Genomic DNA, 24700 nt, shown 5'->3' with positions numbered 1-24700 from the left:
AATATCAAACGAAAAAATTACACAGAACGAAACTCGTTTAGCTTGAAGAGGCAAACCATATGGCGCTATGGTTGGTCCGCCAGATGGCTATGTCATAGGACAAACGGATATCAACTGCGCTTTTTTAAATAGGAACCCCCATTTTTATCACATATTCGTGTAGTACGTAAAGAAATATGAATGTTTTAGTTGGAGCACTTTTTTCGCTTTGTGATAGATGGCGCTGTAATAGTCACAAACATATAAGTGCGTCGTATCACGTAACATTCCGCCAGTACAGACGGTATTTGCTTCGTGATAAATTGCCCGTGTTAAAATGGACCGTTTACCAATTGCGGAAAAGGTCGGTATCGTGCTGATGTACGGCTATTGTGATCAAAATGCCCAACGGGCGTGTGCTACGTATGCCGCTCGGTATCCTGGACGACATCATCCAAGTGTCCGGACCGTTCGCCCGATAGTTTTGCTATTTAACGAACCAGGAAGTGTTCATCCACATTTGAAACGTCAACCACGACCTGCAACAAATGGTGATGCCCAAGTAGGTGTTTTTGCTGCTGTCGCGGGTAATCCGCACGTCAGTAGCAGACCAATTGCGCGAGAATCTGGAATCGCTAAAACGTCGGTGTTGAGAATGCTACATCTACATCGATTGCACCCGTACCATATTTCTATGCGCCAGGAATTGTATGGCGACGACTTTGGACGTCGTGTACAGATCTGCCACTGGGCACAAGAGAAATTACGGGACGATGACAGATTTTTTTTCACGCGTTGTAATTAGCGACGAAGCGTCATTTACCAACAGCGGTAACGTAAACCGGCATAATAGGCCTATGCACTATTGGGCAACGGAAAATCCACGATGGCTGCGACAAGTGGAACATCAGCGACCTTGGTGGGTTAATGTATTGTGCGGCATTATGGGAGGAAGGATAATTGGCCCCCATGTTGTCGATGGCAGTCTACATGGGGCAATGTATGCTCATTCCTACGTAATGTTCTATCGATGTTACTACAAGATGTTTCACTGCATGACAGAATGGCGATGTACTTCCAACATGATGGATATCCGGCGCATAGCTCGCGTACGGTTCAAGCGGTACTGAGTAGCATATTTCATGACAGGTCGATTGATCGTCGAAGCACTATACCATGGCTTCCACGTTCACCGGATCTAACGTCCCCGGATTTCTTTCTGTGGGGGTAGTTGATGGATATTTGCTATCGTGATCCACCGACAATGCCTGACAACATGCGCCAGCGCATTGTCAATGAATGCGCGAACATTACGGAAGGCGAACTACTCGCTGTTGAGAGGACTGTCGTTACACGTATTGCCAAATGCATTGAGGTTGACGGATATCATTTTGAGCATTCATTGCATTAATGTGGTATTTACAGGTAATCACGCTGTAACACCATGCGTTTTCAGAAATGATACGTTCACAAAGGTACATGTATCACATTGGAACAACCGAAATAAAATGTTCAAACGTGCCTTATTTCTGTATTTTAATTTAAAAAACCTACCTGTTACCAACTGTTCGTTAAAATTGTGAGCCCTATGTTTGTGACTATTACAGCGCCATCTATCACAATGCCAAAAAAGTGGTCCAACTAAAACATTTATATTTCTGTACGTATTACACGAATATGTAATAAAAAATGGGGGCTACTATTTTAAAAAACACAGTTAATTCCGTTTGACCTATGACAGCGCCATCTAGCGGGCTTGTTTCGTGAGATATTAGGCCCGGTCACGAGCAATGGACCACCCTATATATATATTCCCCCGATATATTGATATCGAAATGGCAATATCGTCTGACGATATTTTTATATTATGTTATATGCTTCGAAATTTTGTAGTAGAACATAATTTTACTTTTACTGTGTGAAAGAATCTTCCTATTTTTTGACCTTCCATCCCGTCCAGTGTTCCTCTTTGACTGTGTGAAGCAAGTATACATGGCACAAAGAAGAATTCCGATTGCACTGGGGGCTGGCAGTGTGAATGGAATAACAACATTTCCGATGTGGAGAAATATCACACCAGTTGCGTAAAAAAAAGATTTTTAACGCAATTAGTGTGCTATTCTTCCACATCGGAAATCTTCTAAAACAGTTACTCGAAAAGGTGACTAATTTAAATGACAAGATTTGTTTTTGAATCTTCCTGGCAAATTTAAACTGTGTGGTGGACCCAGACTAGAACACTGGACCTTTGCCTTTTGCGGGCAAGTGCTCTACCAGCTGAGCTACCCAAGCACGACTCACGCCCCGTCCTCACAGCTTTGGGTAGCTCAGATGGTAGAACACATGCCCGCGAAAGGCAAAGGTCCAGAGTTCGAATCTCGGTCCGGCACACAGTTTTAGTCTGCCAGGAAGTTTCATATCAGGGCACACTCCGCTGCAGAGTGAAAATCTCATTCAAGATTTTTGTGGTGCGCGGGGACGTGTGAGGCGATATGCTGACTTAATTGGCGCTCAGCGCTACCAACAAAAATCGGAACGTTTAACATCACCACGCAAGGTTGACACTACAACTGCTAGGTCGCTGGAGTTTGCAGAATGAAAAATCTGGGAAGTAGGCATGAAGTGTTCAGACAGATCCGATATGTGACGAAACCGAACGACGCACCCATCGGTCACCTCTTAAACGATGCAAGTTCGCGCTTTGGGATAACCACTTTGCTAACTATGGTAACTGCGTGTAAGTGGCACTCCAGTTCTTGCTCTAAGGGGCATAAGCAGGCAGCTACCTTGTTCATGTGCAGAATATCTAATAACAAATCAATGCTTAAATATACGGATCTAAAACCTTATTCTTAAAATGTGCCGTACCTTTAAATATTCTTTGTTTGAAGGGTGACTATTTCTTTGTTTAATTTGCTCAAGTATTTTAATTAAAAATATTGTTTTTTGGGATCCCGATATTTTTATAGGTGGGTAGCTCCATATTTTTCTCGTCTATGTATCGATAGTTTCTTCTGATATATCGAGTGCCGATAATGATACCTTATCAAATATCGGATTCCGGATATTTTTAAAAATATCAACACTCCTACTCGTGACCTTGGCAGCGGTTGGGGAGTATGGAAGCGAAAGCTGGTGGCCCCAGTACATCAACGCATCAGCGAAGCTACTCGGTGCCACAAACAGTGGATGGGAAATTGCCTAAGTGTGATAATGAAACGCGATGCAATGAAAACTGCAGACTAATACGTACACGTTTGATGAATCCATTACTTCATCATCATAATACAAAAATATGGGGACTCCACAGGAGACACAGGCTTGAACGTAAATGCAAATTATAGCCAACTCTGCAGGTGGCGCTGTTTTAAATGATTCAAATGGATCTAAGCACTATGGGACATAACATCTGAGGTCATCAGTCCCCTATAACTACTTAAACCTAACTAACCTAAGGACATCACTCACATCCATGCCCGAGGCAGGATTCTAACCAGCGACCGTAGCAGCAGCGCTGTTCTGGATTGAAGCGCCTAGAACCGATCGGCCACAACGGCCGGCGGCGCTGTTTTATTTTATCATAAATGGCACCTGTGAAATGTCCTCAATAAGTTGGAAGTATCATTTGCCATCAGAAAAGTGATCTGTGTTGTGAGTGCATTATACCGGATCTTAGTGAATTCGTACGTTGGCAAATCGTTGGTGTTCGTGTGGTGGATACTACCGTAACCAAGGTAGCCAAAATGTATAGTGTTCCAAGAGGCACCGTATCGAAGATTTATACGGTAAGGTGGAGAACATTATTCGCTAAGCCACAACGTTGCCAAAAGTGTGCGCTGAGTGAACGTGGTGGTCGGCTATTTCAAGGGGATTGTGACCAAAAATAAGAAGACGACAGCTGCAAAAGTCACTGGGCATATTAACAGAATAAAAATGCGCATCAGTTGCCCATCATGTATTATTTATAACACGACCGGTTTCTAAGCCTAAAGCTGCAAATTCAGGTGCCACCATAGAATTTCGACACCAAGACATGTAACTGAGGCGGGAGCCCCGGTTATTGGTTATCGTACTATCCATGACTGGCTAGCTCGACCGCGAACCTTTTTTCTTACCATAATTATTCGGTGCCACCTTAAGTTGAAGCTTTAGGATTCGAAACCTTGCCGGCCACGGTGGTCTCGCGGTTCTAGGTGCTCAGTCCGGAACCGCGCGACTGCTACGGTCGCAGGTTCGAATCCTGCCTCGGGCATGTATGTGTGTGATGTCCTTAGGTTAGTTAGATTTAAGTAGTTCTAAGTTCTAGGGGACTGATGACCACAGATGTTAAGTCCCATAGTGCTCAGAGCCATTTTTTTGATTCGAAACCAGTCGTGTAGTAAATAAGAAATTACAGTAACCTGAAGAGTATTTTTATTCTGTTAACATATTGAGAAGGTAGACTATCTATTGTAACAAAAGTTATTTGAAGATAGGATTTAGGTTATACTGTATCATAGAGCTTTTACTGTCATACATTCCAGGTTACCCAAAGATGTGACGAAAACGGCCAGAGCCTCTCAGTAACTGCGATCTAAAGATCTTTCAGTTGTTTGGAGAGGCGCCAATATCGCTAGGATCGGCGGAGAAACAGCATCGGACGTACCTGAGGCAGGTGGTCACTCCCGACATTGTGAGCGAGACGAGGTGGTTGAGGTCGCCATACGTGGGTGTAGCGAGCTTCAGCGTACGGAAGCAGATATCGTAGAGAGCCTCGTTGTCGATACAGAAGGTCTCGTCGGTATTCTCGACCAGCTGGTGCACGGAAAGCGTCGCATTGTAGGGCTCGACCACGGTGTCAGACACCTTGGGTGATGGCACCACTGAGTAGGTGTTCATGATGCGGTCCGGGTACTCCTCTCGGATCTTGGAGATGAGCAGCGTGCCCATCCCAGAGCCGGTGCCGCCGCCCAGGGAGTGCGTCAGCTGGAACCTGCAGCCAGTGTGACCACCACAACAGATGTAAAACAGGTCCGTTCCAAGGATATGAGGTAAGGGTCGTAATGTTTTAGCAGTAATAATGGGCAGCATCTCCTCCAGTTTGGTTTCACTGAATATTAAGAATCTGTACTTCAGTGTTCCCGTAAAGAAAGCGATCTGCAGAAATTCCCTTGAATATTGGAAAATTTCAAGGCAAGAGACCGTAGAATTCAATGTTCTTTTACAGCTGATTATAAGTTTTACTCATTTCACTTTGAATCATAAGTTTTATATTCAAATCAGATGTTTGGCCGTGGAGTGCAGCGGTTCAGGGACCTTGGTTGACATTTTTATCAGACACCTAGAAAAGAAAGTTTTGATGGCTGACCAAGCTATTATGGGTAAAACTGTTTGTAATAAACGTTACGACGTAGACGATACTTTGTTGCCGAGGAAGATATATTAGGCAGTTGCATGAGTTCGTAAAGTTTTTAGTTTGTTTTTTTCTATACGATTATTTATGCATTATTACTTTTTATTTGTAGTTTACTGTTGCTATTTGAGTTTACCCATTTTCGTTTGGAAATAGTGATTAGAGCTGTGGAGACTAGAAAATGGAGTGCCGGGTGGAGAAATCATGACATTACTGATATTTTTTTTTAAATTAAAAATGAAAGTCCTCCAGCTGTACTTATGATATTATATTTAGTTCGCTACTAGTTTCGACGTTGCGTCAACGCCATCTTCAGGCCCGTATACTTTGATGAAATCAGATGTGTGTGGCTGAGTCTAGCAGTGCGCGGTGAGACCAACACGTGCTTCACACGGATGGCGGGAAGTAACTAGTGTGAAGTTTAAACTTTCGAAGTTTAAACTTCATCAAAGTGTACGGGCCTGAAGATGGCGTTGACACAACGCCGGAACTAGTAGCGAAGTAAATATAAAATCTAAAGTACAGCTTGAGGAATTTCATTTTTAATAAAAATTATACCAGCTGTGTCGCACCTTCATCCAGTTTAAATATGGAAGTTCGAAGATAACTGACATATTCTTCTATTTGATTTCAATAGAGGGGTGACAGCAGCTGAGGCACTCACAAATGATGGATATCCGGCACATAGCTCGCGTACGGTTCAAGCGGTACTGAGTATGGGGATAATGTCACTAGACAGAGCACGGCAGGAAAATGGTTTTATCGCAGTAAGGAGGATCGTTTTGACATTAATGACCCTCCACTTACAGGAAGACCTTCGGGCTCTGATGAAGATCGTTTAAACGCATTAATCCACAATGATCCACGTCATTATACTCAAGAATTGACAAATGTGATGAACGGTCATCATCGCACTATCGTGCGACATTTGCATGCAATGTGTAATGTTCGAAACTCGGGTGCATGGGTAGTGCATGCTCTAAGCAAGAATCAATAAAGTCAGCGGGTGGCGATATATGCATCTCTGAATGCACGTCATCAATTGGCTCGTGAACTACAAATGGCTCAAATGGCACTGAGCACTATGGGACTTAACATCTGAGGTCATCAGTCCCCTAGAACTTAGTTCTACTTAAACCTAACTAACCTAAGGACATCTCACACATCCATGCCCGAGGCAGGATTCGAAACTGCGACCGTAGCAGCAGCGCGGTTCCGGACTGAAGCGCGTAGAACCGCTCAGCCACAGCGGCCGGCTTGTCATGTTTCAGCTGTATTCATTGGAAAACGGGAAAACGAAACACAGTCGACATTAAAGTTCTGAAAATACTCACCAGTTAAATTAAGAACCTCTACATTATGTGAAAACAGGAGTTTGCTGTACAATAAGCGAACATAAGTTATAGGGTGAAACAGAAAATTAAGGAGGTGTTAGATGATCAGTTTGGCTTTAGAAAAGGTAAAGGCACCCGAGAGGCAATTCTGATGTTACGGTTGATAATGGAAGCAAGACTAAAGAAGAATCAAGGCACGTTCATAGGATATGTCGACATGGAAAAGTCGTTCGACAGTGTAAAATGATGCAAGATGTTCGAAATTCTGAGAAAAGTAGTGATAAGTTATAGAGAGAGACGGGTAATTTACAATATATACAAGAGGCAAGAGAGAGTAATAAGAGAGGACGACCAAGAACGAAGTGCTCGGATTCAGAAAGGTGTAAGGCAGGGCTGTAGACTTTCGCCCCTACTGTTCGATCTGTACATCGAAGAAGCAATGATGGAAATAAAAGAAAGGTCCAGGAGAGGAATTAAAATTCAAGGTGAAAGAATATCAGTGATAAGATCCACTGATGACATTACCATCCTGAGTGAAAGTGAAGAACAATTACGTCATTGCTGAACGGAATGAAAAGTCTAATGAGTAAGGAATATGGATTGAGAGTAAATCAAAGAAAGATCAAAACAATGAGAAGCAGCAGGAATGACAACATCGGGAAACTTAAAATCAGGACTGTTGGTCACAAAGTAGATGAAGTTAAGGAATTCTGTTACTAGTGACAAACATAATCCTTAATTTGAGGAAAAAAATTCTGAGAATGTAAGTCTGGAATACAGCAATGTATGGTAATGAATCACGGGCTGTGGGAAAGCTAGAACAGAGGAGAATCGAAGCATTTGAGATGTAGTGCTACAGACGAATGTTGAAAATTAGGTGGACTGATGAGGTAAGGAATAAGGAGGTTCTGCCCAGAATCGGAGAGAAAAGGAATATGAGCAAAAACTGTAGAGGAAGAGGGAGATTGGAATACATGCAGGAAATAATTGAGGAGGTAAATTGCAAGTGCTACTCTGAGATGAAGGGCTTGCCACAGGAGAGGTCGCCACGGTCGCGCGGTTCCAGACTAAAGCGTCTAGAACCGCTCGGCCACAACGGCCGGCTGTGATCTCCACTGACCATTCCCATCCTGTATCGCTACTGGTCACGAGCGATGGTGTCTTTATGCTAACATAACTAAAAGAAACGAATTACTGAGCCCATACAAACAGCAACTCGCCGTGCTAAGGTATGAGCGCAACCACGAAAGATAATGCCATGCATTTGGTGGAAAAGCGACGGTTTAGTGTGCTACAAATCGCTTCCCCGAGATGCAGCCGTGACTGCTGACATTTGTTGTCAACAACTGAGACGGCTTGCAGCGGCAATACGAGAACAACGACCAGGAAGACTGCGTGAAGTGATGTTACTATACGATAATGTACAACCGCATTCTGCTAGACGGACAGAAAACACTGTACAGGAGTTGGATTCGGAAGTCATTCCGCATCCACATTATTCAACTGATATTGCGCTCTCAGATTCTCACCTTTTCCGCTCACTATCGAACTACCTTCAGGGAGCTTCCTTTCTGGATGAAAATGTGCTCCGAACATGTCTCTACGAGTTCTTCGCCTCAAAACCTCGTGATCTCTACAGTAGCGGAATCGGAAAGGCACTCCAGCGTCGACATACTGTTGTAAATAGTGAAGGAGAATATGTCAATGATGTCTTTGTTATGTTTATTAAACTTACATAAAAAGGCTCCATCCGAACAGAACAAATAGTAAAATACTCGAACGACGTCAGTAGAAAAATGGAGTTTCCATTGGAGTAGGAAACTGCCAGCAGTTTGTAGTTCCTCAATTTGACCACTACTATGAAGGAATATAAGCACACATTTATCGTTGACAGGAAACCGGTGAGAAATGAGGCTTTAATTTCCAGTGATTCGTGCCATCCATAGGTTTATAAAAAAGCTACTTTCCATAGTTTTGTACAAACAGCAGACAAGGTGTCAATGGGCAGGAAGAATAAAGAGGCGGAAATAAACATCACCAAACATCATTCAGAAGATAACTGTCAACAACTGTTACAAATGATGTACAATGCATGATGCCCGGCACCATATATATATATATATATATATATATATATATATATATATATATAGAACATTTTCCACCAGAGACAAGAAAGATAAAAATGCATTCAAATTAATTACGATAAATCAGCTGTTGCGATCCATGTAAACGAAATAGGGGAATAGAAGAAGACGTAAAAATCTTGGGCAGGAAAAGAACGGGAGATGACTCGACTTACTGGAGCAACTTGAAATCGCCATTCATAAAAAAAAAAGACATCGCAGTATTCTGAGTTCGCAAGTGAAAGAGAAGGAAACGAGATTTTAGCACTATTTTAAGGTGGCCAAATGGAGACACCAGAGGGGCCCCTCGCAAAGTGTGTCAGATTCTGATAACGCTGTCTCACACGAACACGCGACACCTCCCTGTCCTACCAGTAGCCGTGTGTAGTGGCCGTGCGGTTTGAGGCGCCATGTCACGGATTGCGCGGCTCCTCCCTCCGGAGGTTCGAGTCCTCCATCGGGCATGGGTGTGTGTGTTGTTCTTAGCATAAGTTAGTTTAAGTTGTGTAAGTCTTGGGGCCGACGACCTCAGCAGTTTGGTACCTTATGATTTCAACACCTTTGAACATTTTTCGTCCTTCCAGTGATCACTTAACCCCCGACGGTGTTTACGCTCTTCATATAATCTACCACACCTGAAAACTACCACACCTGGTGACGTTATAAACGAAAAACACTAATGCACGGTTTTGTATGTCCATTCTTGTGATGGGAAAATGGCTCTGAGCACTATGGGACTCAACAGCTATGGTCATAAGTCCCCTAGAACTTAGAACTACTTAAACCTAACTAACCTAAGGACATCACACAACACCCAGGCATCACGAGGCAGAGAAGATCCCTGACCCCGCCGGGAATCGAACCCGGGAACCCGGGCGTGGGAAGCGAGAACGCTACCGCACGACCACGAGCTGCGGCCTCTTGTGATCGAAGGTCAGGGGGACCTCAGCCGTTCACTTACGTAAGAAACAAAAGTTGAACGAAGTGAAAATGAGCGTAAGGAGCGCAATTACATAAGGGTTCAATGATTTTTGGTCGTATGTAAAATGAGTAAGTGGGTCAAAATCCTCTATTCATTGTCTCAGCGATCACACCGGCACCGAAACGGAAGAACAGAGAGAAGGCCGAAATACTGAATTCGGTCTTCCGAAGCTGTTTCACAGCGGAACATCGTAACACTTTCCCTCCTTTCAACGGCCGCACGAACGTCGAAATGGCATATATTGAGATAACCTATCGCGGAACTGAAAGGCAGGTACCATCGCTTGGTAGTGGAAAGGCGTCAGGACCAGATCAGATAACTATTATATTCTATAAAGATTACGCGAAAGAACTTCCTCCCCTTCTATCAGTTATTTATCGTATATCTCTTGAGTAACGAAAGGTACCTAACGACAGGAAAAAAGCGCAGGCCATTCCGGTTTTTAAGAAAGCCCGTAAGACAGATCCACACAATTATGGACCTATATAGTCGACGTCGATGCTTTGTAGAATTATGGAACATGTTTTATGATCAAGAATTGTGATGTTTTGGAAAATGAACATCTCCTCTATAAAAATCAACATGAATTCTGCAAACAGAGATCCTGCGAAACACAGTTCGCTCTGTTCCTCCATGAGATCCACAGCGCAGAGGACAACGGCGTTCACGTTGATGCCGTGTTCCTTGATTTCAGTAAGGCAAGTGACACCACCCCTCACTGCCGCTTAACGAAAAAAAAAAAAAGAAAAAGAAAAGAGCTTACCGAGTACCGGAGCAGACATGCGATTGGATTCAAGACTTTCTTGCAGATAGAACTCAACACATCGCTCTTAACGGAACAAAATGGACAGATGTAAAGGTAATGTCCGAAGTACCAGTGTGATAGGACCGCTGCTTTTTACAATATATATATAAACGATCTAATAGAAAGCGTAGGAAGCTCTTTAAGGCTATTCTCAGATGATGCAGTTGTCTATATCAAAGTAGCAACGCCAGAAGATAGTAAGAATTTGCAGAACGACCTGCAGATAATTGATGAGTGGTGCAGGCTCTGGCAGTTGCCCCTGAACGTAAATAAAGGTAACATATTGCGCATACATAGGAAAAGAAACCCACTACTGTACAGCAACACTATCGATGACAAACAGCTGGAAACAGCGTCTGCCGTAAAATTTCTAGACGTAACTATGCAGAGCGACCTTAAATGGAATGACCACATCAAACAGACAGTGGGAAAAGCAGACAAGACTTAGATCCATCGGAAGAATCTCAAGGAAATGTAACTCACATACGAAAGAAGTGGCTTATAAGGCGCTTGTTCGCCAGATTCTTGAGTGCTGTTCATATATCTGGGATCCCTATCAGGTAGGACTGATAGAGGAGATAGAAAAGATCCAACGAAGAGCGGCGCGTTTCGTCACGAGATCGTTTAGATGGCGAAAGAGTGTTACTCGAGATGCTAAACAAACTCCACTGGCAGACGTTACGAGATAGAGGAGTTGTACATCACGGAGACATTCACTACTGAAATCTCGGGATAGCACTTTTCATGATGAGTCGAACAACACATTACTTCATATATTACTTGACAATGAGGAAAAAAAAATTCGAGAAATTAGAGCTAAAACAGAGGCTTACCGACAGTCATTCTTCCCAAGCACTATTCGCGAGTGGAACAGGGTTGGTGGGATCAGATAGTGGTACCGAAAGTACCCACCGCCACACACCATTAGGTGGCTTGCGAGTATCATGTAGATGAGATGTAGATGAAACACCTACAGCCATCCTTATTATGCCATTTATTGTATGCCTACCAGTTTCGCTGTTTCAGTGTACCAGCTTCAGGCCTTAGCTGATGCTAAAGTGATTAACACCATCCGTATATGCGTTATATCAGTGGCCAACATCACAGTTACAGGCAGTCTGCGTAAACTGGTTATGTTGGCCACTGATGGATGGTATTAGCCCCTTTTGAATCAGGCAAAGCCTGAATAATGTTGCAATGAAGCACCGAAGCTGGTAGCCATACAAATAAAAGGCACCATAAGGACAGCTGTAGGTGTTTCATATTCTTACTCTGATGCACGTGTACGAAGTTACATTGACGTCTTACCACGTCTTCTGGGTACTTCAGTTTATTTGTCGTGCGGTGTATTAAAACAGTTTGTATGAATTTGAAAAGGACAGATGCTAGGCTTTACGTTTTCCTTTTTTGCAAATGACGTATTTTTTTTTAAATAACTAATCAATCCAATCTTTCTATGAAGATCACAACTAACTTAGAGCCATGATGCATGTGCGATACAGAACTGGCCCGAAGAAGACAGCGTGGATTTCCTTTATTCCAAGTGGCACAAGATTCAGCATAACTTCACCCATAGTTAGCCGTCTGAGTATATTAGCGATACGCTGTTCTCATCCCCAATTTTTTATCCGAATTTGTGGATATTGAAATTTATTGAACGCCCGAAGCACTTTCAGTTTGCTGGCGCTCTGAAGGTGATACCGCAACCTATATTAATTATCTTCATCTGCTGAAAGTTCGCGTGCTTGGCTTTGGAGCTGTTCTGTAAAATAACCGATCGTTATACCTAAATGTCAATCACATGAAAGTTCAGCTCATCTCATTCTTCGTCTAGCGAATATCTAGTTTGTTTCGATTAAGGCGTATTTTGATAAGAAACGTGTATGTTGTTTTGACAGGCCGTGTCATTTACTTTCCATAAAATTAAAAAGTAGAGGCCTATCATAATCAAATACATCTCCTTGGAAAGCTACTTTACTGCGTCAGGCGGGGGTGCGTCATCCACAGCCATTTGCTCCTTTCGTGATATTTACGATAGTGCGTGAGAGGAATGACCGCCGATAAGTCCCCATGTGAACTGTTATAACTCCGGTCTTCCCATTGCGGTAATTTGGGCGAGATTTATACGTGAAGGAAAGCAGAGTCGTCCTGGAAACAAATGGAACAATCGGGATCAACCGACCATCGTTTCATCCTCTAGCAATAGCATCTATTGGATGCGGTATGAACCGGTGAGTGTAACGAAATCGCTCTCCCGGTCGTCGTCGGGGTAGCAGACCTGATGTCACTATTTCTTATAGCATCACTACTTAAATGGCATCACGACGCTGAGTGCAGTCCGTTCCGGTCCTCCCACCGATAAGCAATTTCTGACAGTACCGAAAGTCGAACCCTGGTCCTCAGCACGGCAGTCACGGAGGCGGACTGGGATGTATGTGGGAAAGACTAATATGTTTCACTGGCTTTTCCTGGAACGTAATCTTTTGGAATTTTAATTCCAGTCTCCCCTGATGATCAGCTTGAGCGTGAGGATCACCTTTCGTATGTCACCGAAATGAATATCAAAACGTTCCACAATACACTTCATATGGCACACAGAGACCGTTGTCCGAACGAACCGGAATGTCAAAGATTCCCAGGGAGGAATATTTGCCACAATCGGAAGTTCACCCGCTGTCGCCCGCCCCCGCATGTTACAGTGTCGGTATTTTTTCCCTTTTGTACGGTGTCAAACTTTGTTTTATTGCTTGCTTTGTGTTCGTGAAACACTGACGTTTTTATGAGGACTTGTAATTTTTCCTGCGCGTTCTCCCACTAAGGAAGACACTTGTTGTTGTTGTTGTGGTCTTCAGTCCTGAGACTGGTTTGATGCAGCTCTCCATGCTACTCTATCCTGTGCAAGCTTCTTCGTCTCCCAGTACCTACTGCAACCTACATCCTTCTGAATCTGCTTAGTGTATTCATCTCTTGGTCTCCCCCTATGATTTTTACCCTCCACGCTGCCCTCCAATACTAAATTGGTAATCCCTTGATGCCTCAGAACATGTCCTACCAACCGGTCCCTTCTTCTGGTCAAGTTGTGCCACAAACTTCTCTTCTCCCCAACCCTATTCAATACTTCCTCATTAGTTATGTGATCTACCCATCTAATCTTCAGCATTCTGCAGCACCACATTTCAAAAGCTTCTATTCTCTTCTTGTCCAAACTATTTACCGTCCATGTTTCACTTCCATACATGGCTACACTAAGAAAGCGAAAATATTCAGGTTTTACATTGCCTGAACAAAGAAAAAGTCTTCATTGCGCTTAAATAAGAACGTAGAAAGATAAAAGTCTAATGAGAATTGTTTCGACACTGAAAACGTGAGGCGCGCTGACAGAGAAAAACACATGTATTCGACATAATTTGACAATTTGGAAGAAAACAACACACGTAGGATGTACCGAAAAACTGGTTTGTACTGAATTCTCAATATTACTTGCTGTGTTTTTCCATGTATGTATTTTCACGAGCAAGTAAATGTTGATCTCTCAGAACTTATACGGTACTTCTAGTTCCCATCAGCGTGTACCATATGCCGTACAGTTACTATAAACTCTACTAGCGAACCCGGCAATGTTTCCAGTTGCTGAATATGTATGGAAATTGGATATACGTCATAATATCTTTTTCCTCCTTTCTGTCCATATCCCCTTCCCCCCCCCCCCTCTTTGTGCATCTCCTCATCCTTCAGCTCTCACTGTCGATCATCTCGAACACCTTTTCTCCGTCCATCTTCTCCCTGTGTCTGTCTACATCTTCCTCTTCCTTCTTTTTGTCCATCTTTTCCCTTTCCCTCTCTACATACATTCCCCGCACCCTACTGCCACTGTCCGTCTCCTCCTCTTTCTCTGTCATGAGCTTTTCTTTTCATATCGCCAGCTTATCCCTCATTGAGAATTGAAGTAGCTAGAAGAATCTATAAATCTTATACGGTGTACCTCAGACCTCCCGTGCTGCTGCATTTGAGAGATTAGTAGCTTAAGAGACATTAATTCGCATAGTTTCAGTTTGCTAATGGGTAAAATTACAAATTTCGTACAATTCAGGTCCCATAGTAGTATTCTAATCGTATGCTGGTTAGTCATAAATTCATCTTTACTGTTTTTCATTGAAACCGACTGCGGGAAAAAAACACATAGTTGTGTATACGTCTTATGTATAATATTATGTATAAAGAGAAAGAATGCGTATGAAATAAACAATTGAGGCGTAACTTTTCAAAACACTATTAGTCCACAAACAAAAGTTTTACAGGAGAAGCAAAAAACAAATATTAGGCAAAGTCGTGGAGTAAATTAGGATTTGTGTATGAGAATTATTTGTCTGATGTTTAAATACGCCGCTATTGTGGCTAAAACTGACTGCGGGAAAGAACGTGAAACGCCGTCGTTTCCCACTGGAAACCTATGCACTGAAATTTAAAAAAAAGTGTAGTCTATGGCCGTCTGTGTATGTATTAGAGTGTAATTTTAACTACATCGGTGAAGAACTTCTCGAGATTTTGGCAGTCGCCATTTCCCCTTTATGTACAACACGCACATACACACATATTTGAGGTTAATCGATCAAGAATTTTTCTAGATTTTTGCTTAAACATTTCCCCCTTCATACTGTACACACAGGACGATTTAGCTGCCGTCACCGACGTCGTTTTGTGCAGCCAGCCTTGGTGGCCGAGCGGTTCTAGGCGCTTCAGTCTGGAACTGCGCGACCGCTACGGTCGAAGGTTCGAATCCTGCCTCGGGCATGGATGTGTGTGGTGTCCTTAGGTCACTTAGGTTTAAGTAGTTCTAAGTTCTAGGGAACTGATGACCTCCGTTGTTAAGTCCCATAGTGCTCAGAGCCATTTGAACCATTTTTTGTCGTTTTGTGCAACCGAAAATGATCTATGTGGGCCTTCATAAACCACGCGCTAGATTTTCGTCTTCTCTCGCTGTTTTCACTGGAACCACAGTATTTTAGTTATTTATGAAAAACATACAACGTGACCAAATGCATCTACATTCCGACACTCATTCACCAAATAGGATTTCTAGTACACTGTTAGTGGCATTATCTTGTAACACTGTTCAAAAATGTCTGACTTTATGACCCATACCTCATCCCTTGCCTTGAAGCCTCTGCAACAGAGGTAAGAACTGCGACGCCCAGCGTTCAAATTTCACGCTTTCCTTACGGGTGACCTAGGAAAACATTTAGGACGTAACAGATCGATAAGAAAACGATTCAGGGGGGTGTCATACGGGACGTGAATGAAGTCACCTCTTCCCTAGGGGCGTTCATGTCACATATTTCGTGGTCTAAAGTGACAGTTTGCCGTGCCATATGACACAGGACAACTTTTGACACTACTAACCTCACTGGAGCGTAGCGTGAACGCAATTTTTGGTCTGGTATCCGAGATGGAACCACAAGGGACGGTTCAAAACCATCCACCGAAATTTGAACATGATCGGGAGCAGAAATCCCTCATATATCGCATGCGGCCAGTAGGTGCTAGTGTCGAGAGCGCTACCTAACCGGCCAACGCGGCATGTAGTGATCGTTGCACTGGCGTCTCTGTTCAGAGATATTTAATAAAATATCCAGGAAAGGTGCACAGGTGCCACGGAGGGCTTTTCCAGACTGAGGGACGGGTTGCCGCTTTATTCACGTGCGTGTTATTGGCACATGACAGCTTGCACATGTCAAAGCCGAACGCGAAAAACCCTAGGTGAAAAAAAAAGAAGAAACCCACCCTTTTCTGCTTCGAATCACGTTCAGATTTCGTCAAACGGTTTTGAATGGTCCTAGGTGCTTCACACTGTGAACTCACGTTCAGTGCGGTTGAACCCCATGACGTCCTTAGAGAAGGTGAGACGCCCGTCTAAACCCGCTGGGCAGAACAGGTGATTAGGATTGTGGAAAGGGCCAAATAAGGTTGGGGTCAGTTTCACCTTAAAATTGTTCAAATGGCTCTGAGCACTATGGGACTTAACAGCGGAGGTCATCAGTCCCCTAGAACTTAGAACTACTTAAACCTAACTAACCGAAGGACAGCACAAAACACCCAGCCATCACGAGGTAGAGAAAATCCCTGACCCCGCCGGGAATCGAACCCGGGAACCCGGGCGTGGGAAGCGAGAACGCTACCACACGACCACGAGATTCGGGCCTTTAAAATTGTAATTTATTATAATTTAATTACACATTTACAAGCAACCGGCCATAGCCCAACCTTTACAACTACGAGTTTCAAAAAAATGCAATTCTTTCACGGCTGAAGGCCTCCACACAAGAAATCTTAAAAGGCAACAAGATAAAATGTAGTTAAAATTGCAAATTAAATAATTAAAATATATACGGTACAGCTAGGCTGAAAACCTCAAGGCAAGGGTGGATAGACAAACAAACAAGATGCAATACAATCCGCTGAAAGCCCACAATAAAATTTTCAAGATTTTAAAATAAATTACCGTAACCTTTCAAAGGTGGGAGGCTGCAATGTTTAAGCTCGAAAGGTAATTTGAAGAATAAGGTTCCAAGCCGCAATTTTAAGCTCGATAGGTAATTTTAAGAGTAAGGTTCGAAGGCTGAAGGCCCACAAATAATTTTCCAAAATTAAAAAAAAATATAACCATAAGCCTTAAATTTTAAGTAGCCGAAACTGGATTAAAAGAAAAGACAACACAACGGCAATAACCTTTCAGCAAATATCCACTTGTCGGAATTGAAACTTAATTACATGAAACATAGTAAAACCAATTATTTTTCTTTTATCATTGGCTATGATAGATTATAAACAGACAATTAAACACCGTTGAGAAAGACAGTAAAGACAACAGCACTCAGAAGCCTCCAGCGGGTCGGTCTGCCCTCGTTCACTTAGGTGAGACAGGTGGTGAGCCCAACTACATTTGATCCGTCAGAACCCAGCGATGGGATAGCCACGGACAGACCGACAAACGAGTTGCTTGCCACCAATCGGTACACGAGAATTCAAACACAAAATTTTACAGGCGTGATTATCCACATTATTAATCTGTCAGAATTACACACCATGTTGGACAGCGACAACAGGTAAGGAAAGGACACTGCCTGCAATTACGTTAGTGGCCAGGGCAGGTAGCCAGAACACTAACGGCCACAAGGCAGTAAAATTCCGCTGGTGCACTTTAATTGTAGTCAACCAATATAGTTAATTTCACCGCATGCCGGCTGAATTTCAGCAATCCAAACACTCGGTGTTGCTCACGGGAAAACCTCCCCAACAGCAAACCACCGAAAAGAACCACACAACTTGGGTACTTAAAACCACTACTCAACTTTGACGTCCTGGGTCCATGAACCACGACGCTCGTAGCGGCGATCGGATAGCTCCACACACGCTCCGACACTGCAAAGGGACCGCCAGCGGACCCAGTGGAATGCACCGCGCGGATATAACTTCCCTGGTCCGCAGCAACCGACCGACTCCTCTCAGAATGCCGACAACATTTAAAATAGTCGTCAGAGGAAATAACGCCAACTACACACACAACCTGAAAAGCACTTGCACACAGGCCTGAACGATACCCAACAGTAACTAAGCACGCACGAAGGCAAATCGGGAGTCGATGCACACACACACGCGCACACACACACACACACACACACACACACACACACACACACACACACACACACACACACACACACAGAGCCTACTCATGAACGATCGGCGAGCCAAAACGCATCGTTCGGTAGGACGACCGACCGACGATCCACCAAGACCGTGGCCCGGCTCAAGTGATGCGTGGCGGCAATAGTCGGGTGAGCCATGTCGACGCAGACCTCACTGCTCCAGTCCGACTGCAGTAGTGCCGCACTGCAACTCCCCTGCTGGCAAGTCCGGACTGCGCTCCAGACGCGTTCCAACTGACTGGCAGACCCAAACTCGCAATACGAACTGACTATAACAGACGACGACCGGGAAGTAATAGCAGTCGAGCAAAGATACTAGGATAGGGGCTATATCGAAACGCGCTGCTAGCGCTGGTCACGGTCAGGCAAGGCAGCAACTCAGTGCCAGTAGTAATTTAAACTAACGTAGTGAGGTGGAAGTACGTTAAAAACCGGGTGTAAAATACATGATGGCGGGAACACGAGCCACGCACGACTCAGAAGGTTTGAAGGGTTGAATTCTCGGAGGGGGGTCAGTACTTTCAAAGGTCGTCAACTACTTCGTCCGGTTGCATATCACAATGCTAACTAACGTTTTCTACCGCGAAATGTGTGAAAACAAGAGGTTGTTTAGTTCTTGTCCTTTGTTACACCTCCTGAGGAGTTCTCGCACCATCCGAAAAGTTTTCCTGGAGCACCCGTAAGAACGCCGCCTGATTTCGATTGTGCGCATCTGGAATCTGACCTGCGTGGCAAAGGCGTTGCGACAAGGTGGGTTTCGAGACTTCGCATTCTTATCACGTTCACACTCTTCAATCCATCTACCTCGACAGGCTTCTTCTCTGCTCGTTTTCCCTTCACTCTGTCGTAGCAGGTACCAGCCAGCTGGTGCAAAGCAACGTTAAAAAAATCTCCACCTAATACCTACCAAAGAGAGGCCTCAGAACTCTAGTTAAAAATGAGTTCATGGTAAACATCGAGGGTTCGGGTTCTACCTTCATGTAGCGAGATTTTTAAAGTTCTGTTCGCTATTTATTGCCACTAAGAATCAGGAAATGGCTATCACATCTGTATTTACGTTTGCACTAATATTTTCTCTGCGCGTTCACAGTTATAAAGATGTGCTACACATAGCCACACGAAAGCAACCAGAAAGTTCGACCTGAATATTACGATCTAAATAGTCACTGAACCACAACTATACGCGAGTTAAACAATCGGTAGATTCAGTAGCCTTTCCTTACAGAAGTGCCCGTCATACTATTCCGTCACGAATGCGCAACCTGCCATTACGAACTTTCTTAGTTCACTAGAATATTTCACACTCGGGTATCTTTCACACGGAAACACATAATGTTAACAAACATTCACTAAAATGCTTCCTACTCAATTCGCTTTCTGTTTGCGATAACCGAACCGAATTTACGTCTCTAATTCTCCATTTTACATATTATTTGCCAAAAGCGATCTAACATGATGCGCTCAGTACAACGGTTCGAAAGCGACTTCCCTATGCCATGTCTTCGTACAGATGGCATCCCTCTCTTCGTGCCGGAAGCTGTCAGTTCTGATTTGCTGTTGATCTGAATGACCAATCAGAACATTATTTCTAGATTATTCTCGCGGCAAAATCCTCTCTTATCCAGTCGCAATTTAGAAAGCAATTTTACGTAAGCAAAACTTCAATTTATTACACTAGATTTAATTATAAACCGAATAATTCCCAAATTAAATAACAAACTTATTCAGTTACTAGCTTCTTTTCTGGCTGCCTGTTAGAAAAGCATGCTCACTCAGACATATGTCACATGACCCGTGGTTCTCCCCAGAAATTTTTCCCACTACTTGGATTTCACATAGACCTTTACAAAACAAAAAATTTCGAGTTTTCATATGTCCCTAATTCAGTTTCTCAATTACACCCACGGACTCATGTAAAAATGTATAACTGAATATAAATTTTAAAAGGTTCCACTATTCCATCAAATAAAAACTCCAAATGTTATAAAATGAAATATTCGAATTTATTGATTTTCAGGAGCTGAACTTTTCGTAATAGCTCCATATGGTGTTGAAAGTTAATCTATTAACCGTTACTAGATCATTTTTGAAATACCAGAAGGGTTTTTTGTGATTTTAGATAAAATTTTCTATCTTCTAAACTATGATAAATAAGGAAATGAAATTTCGACGGTATCATTTCAGCAGTAAGAAATAGCAGTGTATAAAGTTTGAACTAAATCGGAGAATAAGTAATGTAGTTCACTTAGATTTATGGGGACTTTAAATATTGGTAAATGTTACTGGCAGTCTGTCAGTGCCACTAGGGGCGACTGACATAGGTGCGTAAGCTGCTTTCTAAAAAAACGAACGGATCTCCTACAGCTACCGTACCAGAGGCCCTCACAGATTCATACTTTACTGCACCTATGGTTACACAAAATAACCTGCTACATTACAGTGTCAAGAAATGGGTGAGATGCGGTCATTAGAAGACCGTTCCACATCGTGATACGTAGATGGTGGCGTTGGGCAGAATTGTTGGTGCCAATGAGGGAACACTAACCCACCTTACACCGTACATGAACTTCAGAGTACTGGCATATTTTTTACGTGTGTCGACACCTTGCTTTTTGAACAGTTGCCGAGCGTGTGGGTGACGTCGCTGGGTGTCACACCTTTGCACCACTACAGAGATGCTCTGGGAATCCATCAAGAAAAGTACTGCAGCCGGACACGGTAATGATTACAAAACCTGCGGCTGTACTTCAATCCAACGTCGTTTATCCTTTGTAAAACATGCTACCAGTTTCGACACCAAGTGGTATCATCTTCAGACCCCTGCATATGAAAAAATACATAACAGGATTAAAGAGTATGAGAGCACAGACAACGTAAACCATAGTTCATAACCAAAACGGGATAAATCGCATCATAAAAAATGGTTCAAATGGCTCTGAGCACTATGGGACTCAACTGCTGAGGTCATTAGTCCCCTAGAACTTAGAACTAGTTAAACCGAACTAACCTAAGGACATCACAAACATCCATGCCCGAGGCAGGATTCGAACCTGCGGCCGTAGCGGTCTTGCGGTTCCAGACTGCAGCGCCTTTAACCGCACGGCCACTTCGGCCGGCGCATCGTAAAATTACAGACTAAAATATGTCATGTGTAAGTAGGCTGTTTAGGTTTTTATGTTGGTAACGCCACAGCTCTTTGAAAATCAAATAACGTAAGAGGTTTATCAGCACAGTAATTCATAAATTTTTCCAAGGGGACGTTTCATATGCATATGAAACGTCCCCTTAGAAAAATTTATGAACGTACTCATACATTTCTCTCTTTACTTATTCTGATCAACACTAAACTGACACACAGTATTTCTAGCGCAACGCAATCTGACTCAAAAATCCCTACAAAAGAATGGCCCTGACTAACAAAAACCTCTACCTTTTATGAATCACGTACCTCACAAAATTCTTCGTTTCTCGAACTACTGCAATACAGCGAGCGCCAATACTGCCACCTAAATAAAAGATTCTAACTACTGAAGGTACTAACTACTGATAGGCATAGTTAGCAAATGAAAGATTTTGATAGAGAACAAACAAATGTATTTACCTTAATAGCGCTCAAAAGTCATAATATATAAATCACTTCATGACATCCATTCTTACACATTTACTCTCTCTGGTGGACACACGTCCAGATCATCCGCTCTCAAAACTCCGCCATCTCACTCCCCACGTCCACCACTGCTGGCGGCTCACCTCGAAGTGCGCAACGCTACGTGCTGTTCACATCCAACTGCCCAACACTACAATACCGACTATTCCAACAATTCGAACCAGCCACAGACTTCACACAATACAGTCAGTGATTTTCATATAGAGCGTTGCGTGGCTTTACCAACCTAAAAACCTATATAGCCTACTTACACATGTTATGTGTGTTTCCATATGCAGAGGCCTGAAGATCACATCATTAAGTGTCGAAACTGATAGCATATTTTAAAGAGAATAAACGACTTGATTACGGATACAGCCACTGGTTTTGTCATCAGTGTCCAAGTACTACAGAGGTAGGTTGTAGGCACCTCCGAACCATATTTTGTTCTGCGTCACAATGTCAGAAAATGGCAATATTTAGAAAAAAAGAAGAAAATCGGTTCAAAAATGGTTCAAATGGCTCTGAACACTATGGAACTTAACATTTGGGGTCATCCGTCGCCTAGAACTTAGAACAACTTAAACCTAACTACCCTGCGGACATCACACACATCCATGATCGAGGCAGGATTCGAAACTGCGACCGTAGCGATCGCGCGGTTCCAGACTGACGGGCCTAGAACCGCTCGGCCACTGCGGCCGGCAAGAAAGGGGTGAGATGAGAGTCATTAGACAATCGTTCCACATTGTGATTCGTAGATGGTGGCGTTGGGCAGAATTTTTGGCGCCAATGTGAGAACACTAGCCCACCTTATACCTTATATTAACTTCAGAGTACTGTCGTATATTTTGTACGTGTGCCGACACCTTGCTTTTTGAACAGTCGCCGAGCGTGTGGGTGATTTTGCTGGGTGTCACGCTTTTGCACCACTACAGAGAAACTCTGTAAATCCATCAAGGAAAGGACTGCAGCCGGACCCGATACTGATAACAAAACCTGCGGTTGTATTTCAATCCAACGTCGTTTATTCTTTTTAAGACATGTTAGCAGTTTCGACACCAAGTGGTATCATCTTCAGGCCCCTGCATATGGAAATATGCATAACAGGACTGAAGAGTGTGAGAGCACAGACAACGTAAACCATAGTTCATAACCAAAACGAGATAAATCACATCATAAAATTACAGAATAAAAAATGTCTTGTTATGTGTGTTTCCATATGCAGGGGCCTGAAGATGACAGCATTTGGTGTCGAAACTGGTAGCATGTTTTAAAGAGAATAAACGACTTGGGTTCGGATACAGCCGCTAGTTTTCTCATCAGTATCCAAGTACTACAGAGGTAGGTTGTAAGCACCTCCCACTCATATTTCGTTCTGGCAGAAAATGGCAAGATTTAAAAAAAGAAGAAAATCGGTTGAAATGGCTCTGAACATTACGGGACTTAACATCTGCGGTCATCAGTCCCTTAGAACTTAGAACAAATTAAACCTAACTAACCTAAGGACATCACACACATGCATGACCGAGGCAGGATTCGAACCTGCGACCGTAGCGGTCGCGCGGTTCCAGACTGATGCACCTAGAACCACTCGGCACCAACGGCCAGCAAGAAAATCGGCTTTTCATTTTGTTGCATAGTGTATTTCGTCATTCACCGCGAAAATATCGTGAGTCGTTGTCGCCCCGATCCCCAAAGTGCGAGATCTCGGTACGGCCTCGATGTCACCAGATTTGGAAGAGGCGCCGCCACGGAGTACTCACCCCTGGAGACAGTCGCAGCTCTCGGCCTCCTTGCGCACGACGTCCAGCACCGAGTCCACGAGTTCGGCGCCCTCGGTGTAGTGGCCCTTAGCCCAGTTGTTGCCGGCGCCATTCTGGCCGAACACGAAGTTGTCCGGCCGGAAGATCTGGCCGAATGGTCCGGAGCGCACCGAGTCCATGGTGCCCGGCTCCAGGTCCACCAGGATGGCGCGCGGCACGTACTTGCCGCCCGACACGTCGTTGTAGTACACGTTTATCCGGTCCAGTTGCAGGTCCGAGTCGCCGTGGTAGGCGCCCGTCGCATCGATGCCGTGCTCGTCGGAGATGATTTCCCAGAACTGAAACAGCGAGACAAGTTGCTCTTTAAAAGACCTGCCACGGGGGAAGCTAGCACAGTGGACAGCTGTCGGCAGGTGCGAGAGCGGGACAATCACGCACCTGAATGAGATTTTCACTCTGCAGCGGAGTGTGTGCTGATATGAAACTTCCTGGCAGATTAAAACTGTGTGCCGGACCGAGACTCGAACTTCGTGGTAGAGCTCTTGCCTGCGGAAGGCAAATGTCTCGAGTTAGAGTCTCGGTCCGGCGCACAGTTTTAATCTGCTAGGAAGTTTCATATCGGCGCACACTCCACTGCAGAGCGAAAATCTCATTCTGGAAACATCCCCCAGGCTGTGGCTAAGTCATGTTTCCGCAATATCCTTTCTTTCAGGAGCGCAAGTTCTGCAAGGTTCGCAGGAGAGCTTCTGTAAAGTTTGGAAGGTAGGAGACGCGGTACTGGCAGAAGTAAAGCTGTGAGGAAGGGCGTGAGTCGTGCTTGGGTAGCTCAGATGGTAGAGCACTTGCCCGCGATAGGCAAAGGTCCCAAGTTCGACTTTCGGTCCGGCACACAGTTTGAATCTGCCAGGAAGTTTCATATCGGCGAACACTCCGCTGCAGAGTGAAAATCTCATTCTGGAAACAT

At 43.8% G+C, this 24700-nt stretch overlaps 1 protein-coding gene across 1 annotated transcript in view; it reads right to left on the bottom strand.

Moving 5' to 3' along the window:
- Nucleotides 1-24700, bottom strand: part of LOC126092007 (tubulin beta-1 chain-like) — a 93090-nt gene that overhangs the window by 37079 nt on the left and 31311 nt on the right. The window contains exons 2-3 of the mRNA XM_049907383.1: nucleotides 23737-24074; nucleotides 4625-4951 (exon numbers count right to left, since the gene is read on the bottom strand). Coding sequence (XP_049763340.1) covers nucleotides 4625-4951; nucleotides 23737-24074 — 665 coding nt within the window. The remainder of the gene's footprint in view (nucleotides 1-4624; nucleotides 4952-23736; nucleotides 24075-24700) is intronic.

This window comes from Schistocerca cancellata, chromosome 7 (genome assembly GCF_023864275.1).
Source record: "Schistocerca cancellata isolate TAMUIC-IGC-003103 chromosome 7, iqSchCanc2.1, whole genome shotgun sequence".
Taxonomy (NCBI): Eukaryota; Metazoa; Arthropoda; class Insecta; order Orthoptera; family Acrididae; genus Schistocerca; species Schistocerca cancellata.
The sequence above is the reverse complement of the archived record's forward strand: the minus strand, read 5'-3'. Positions and strand labels throughout refer to the sequence as shown.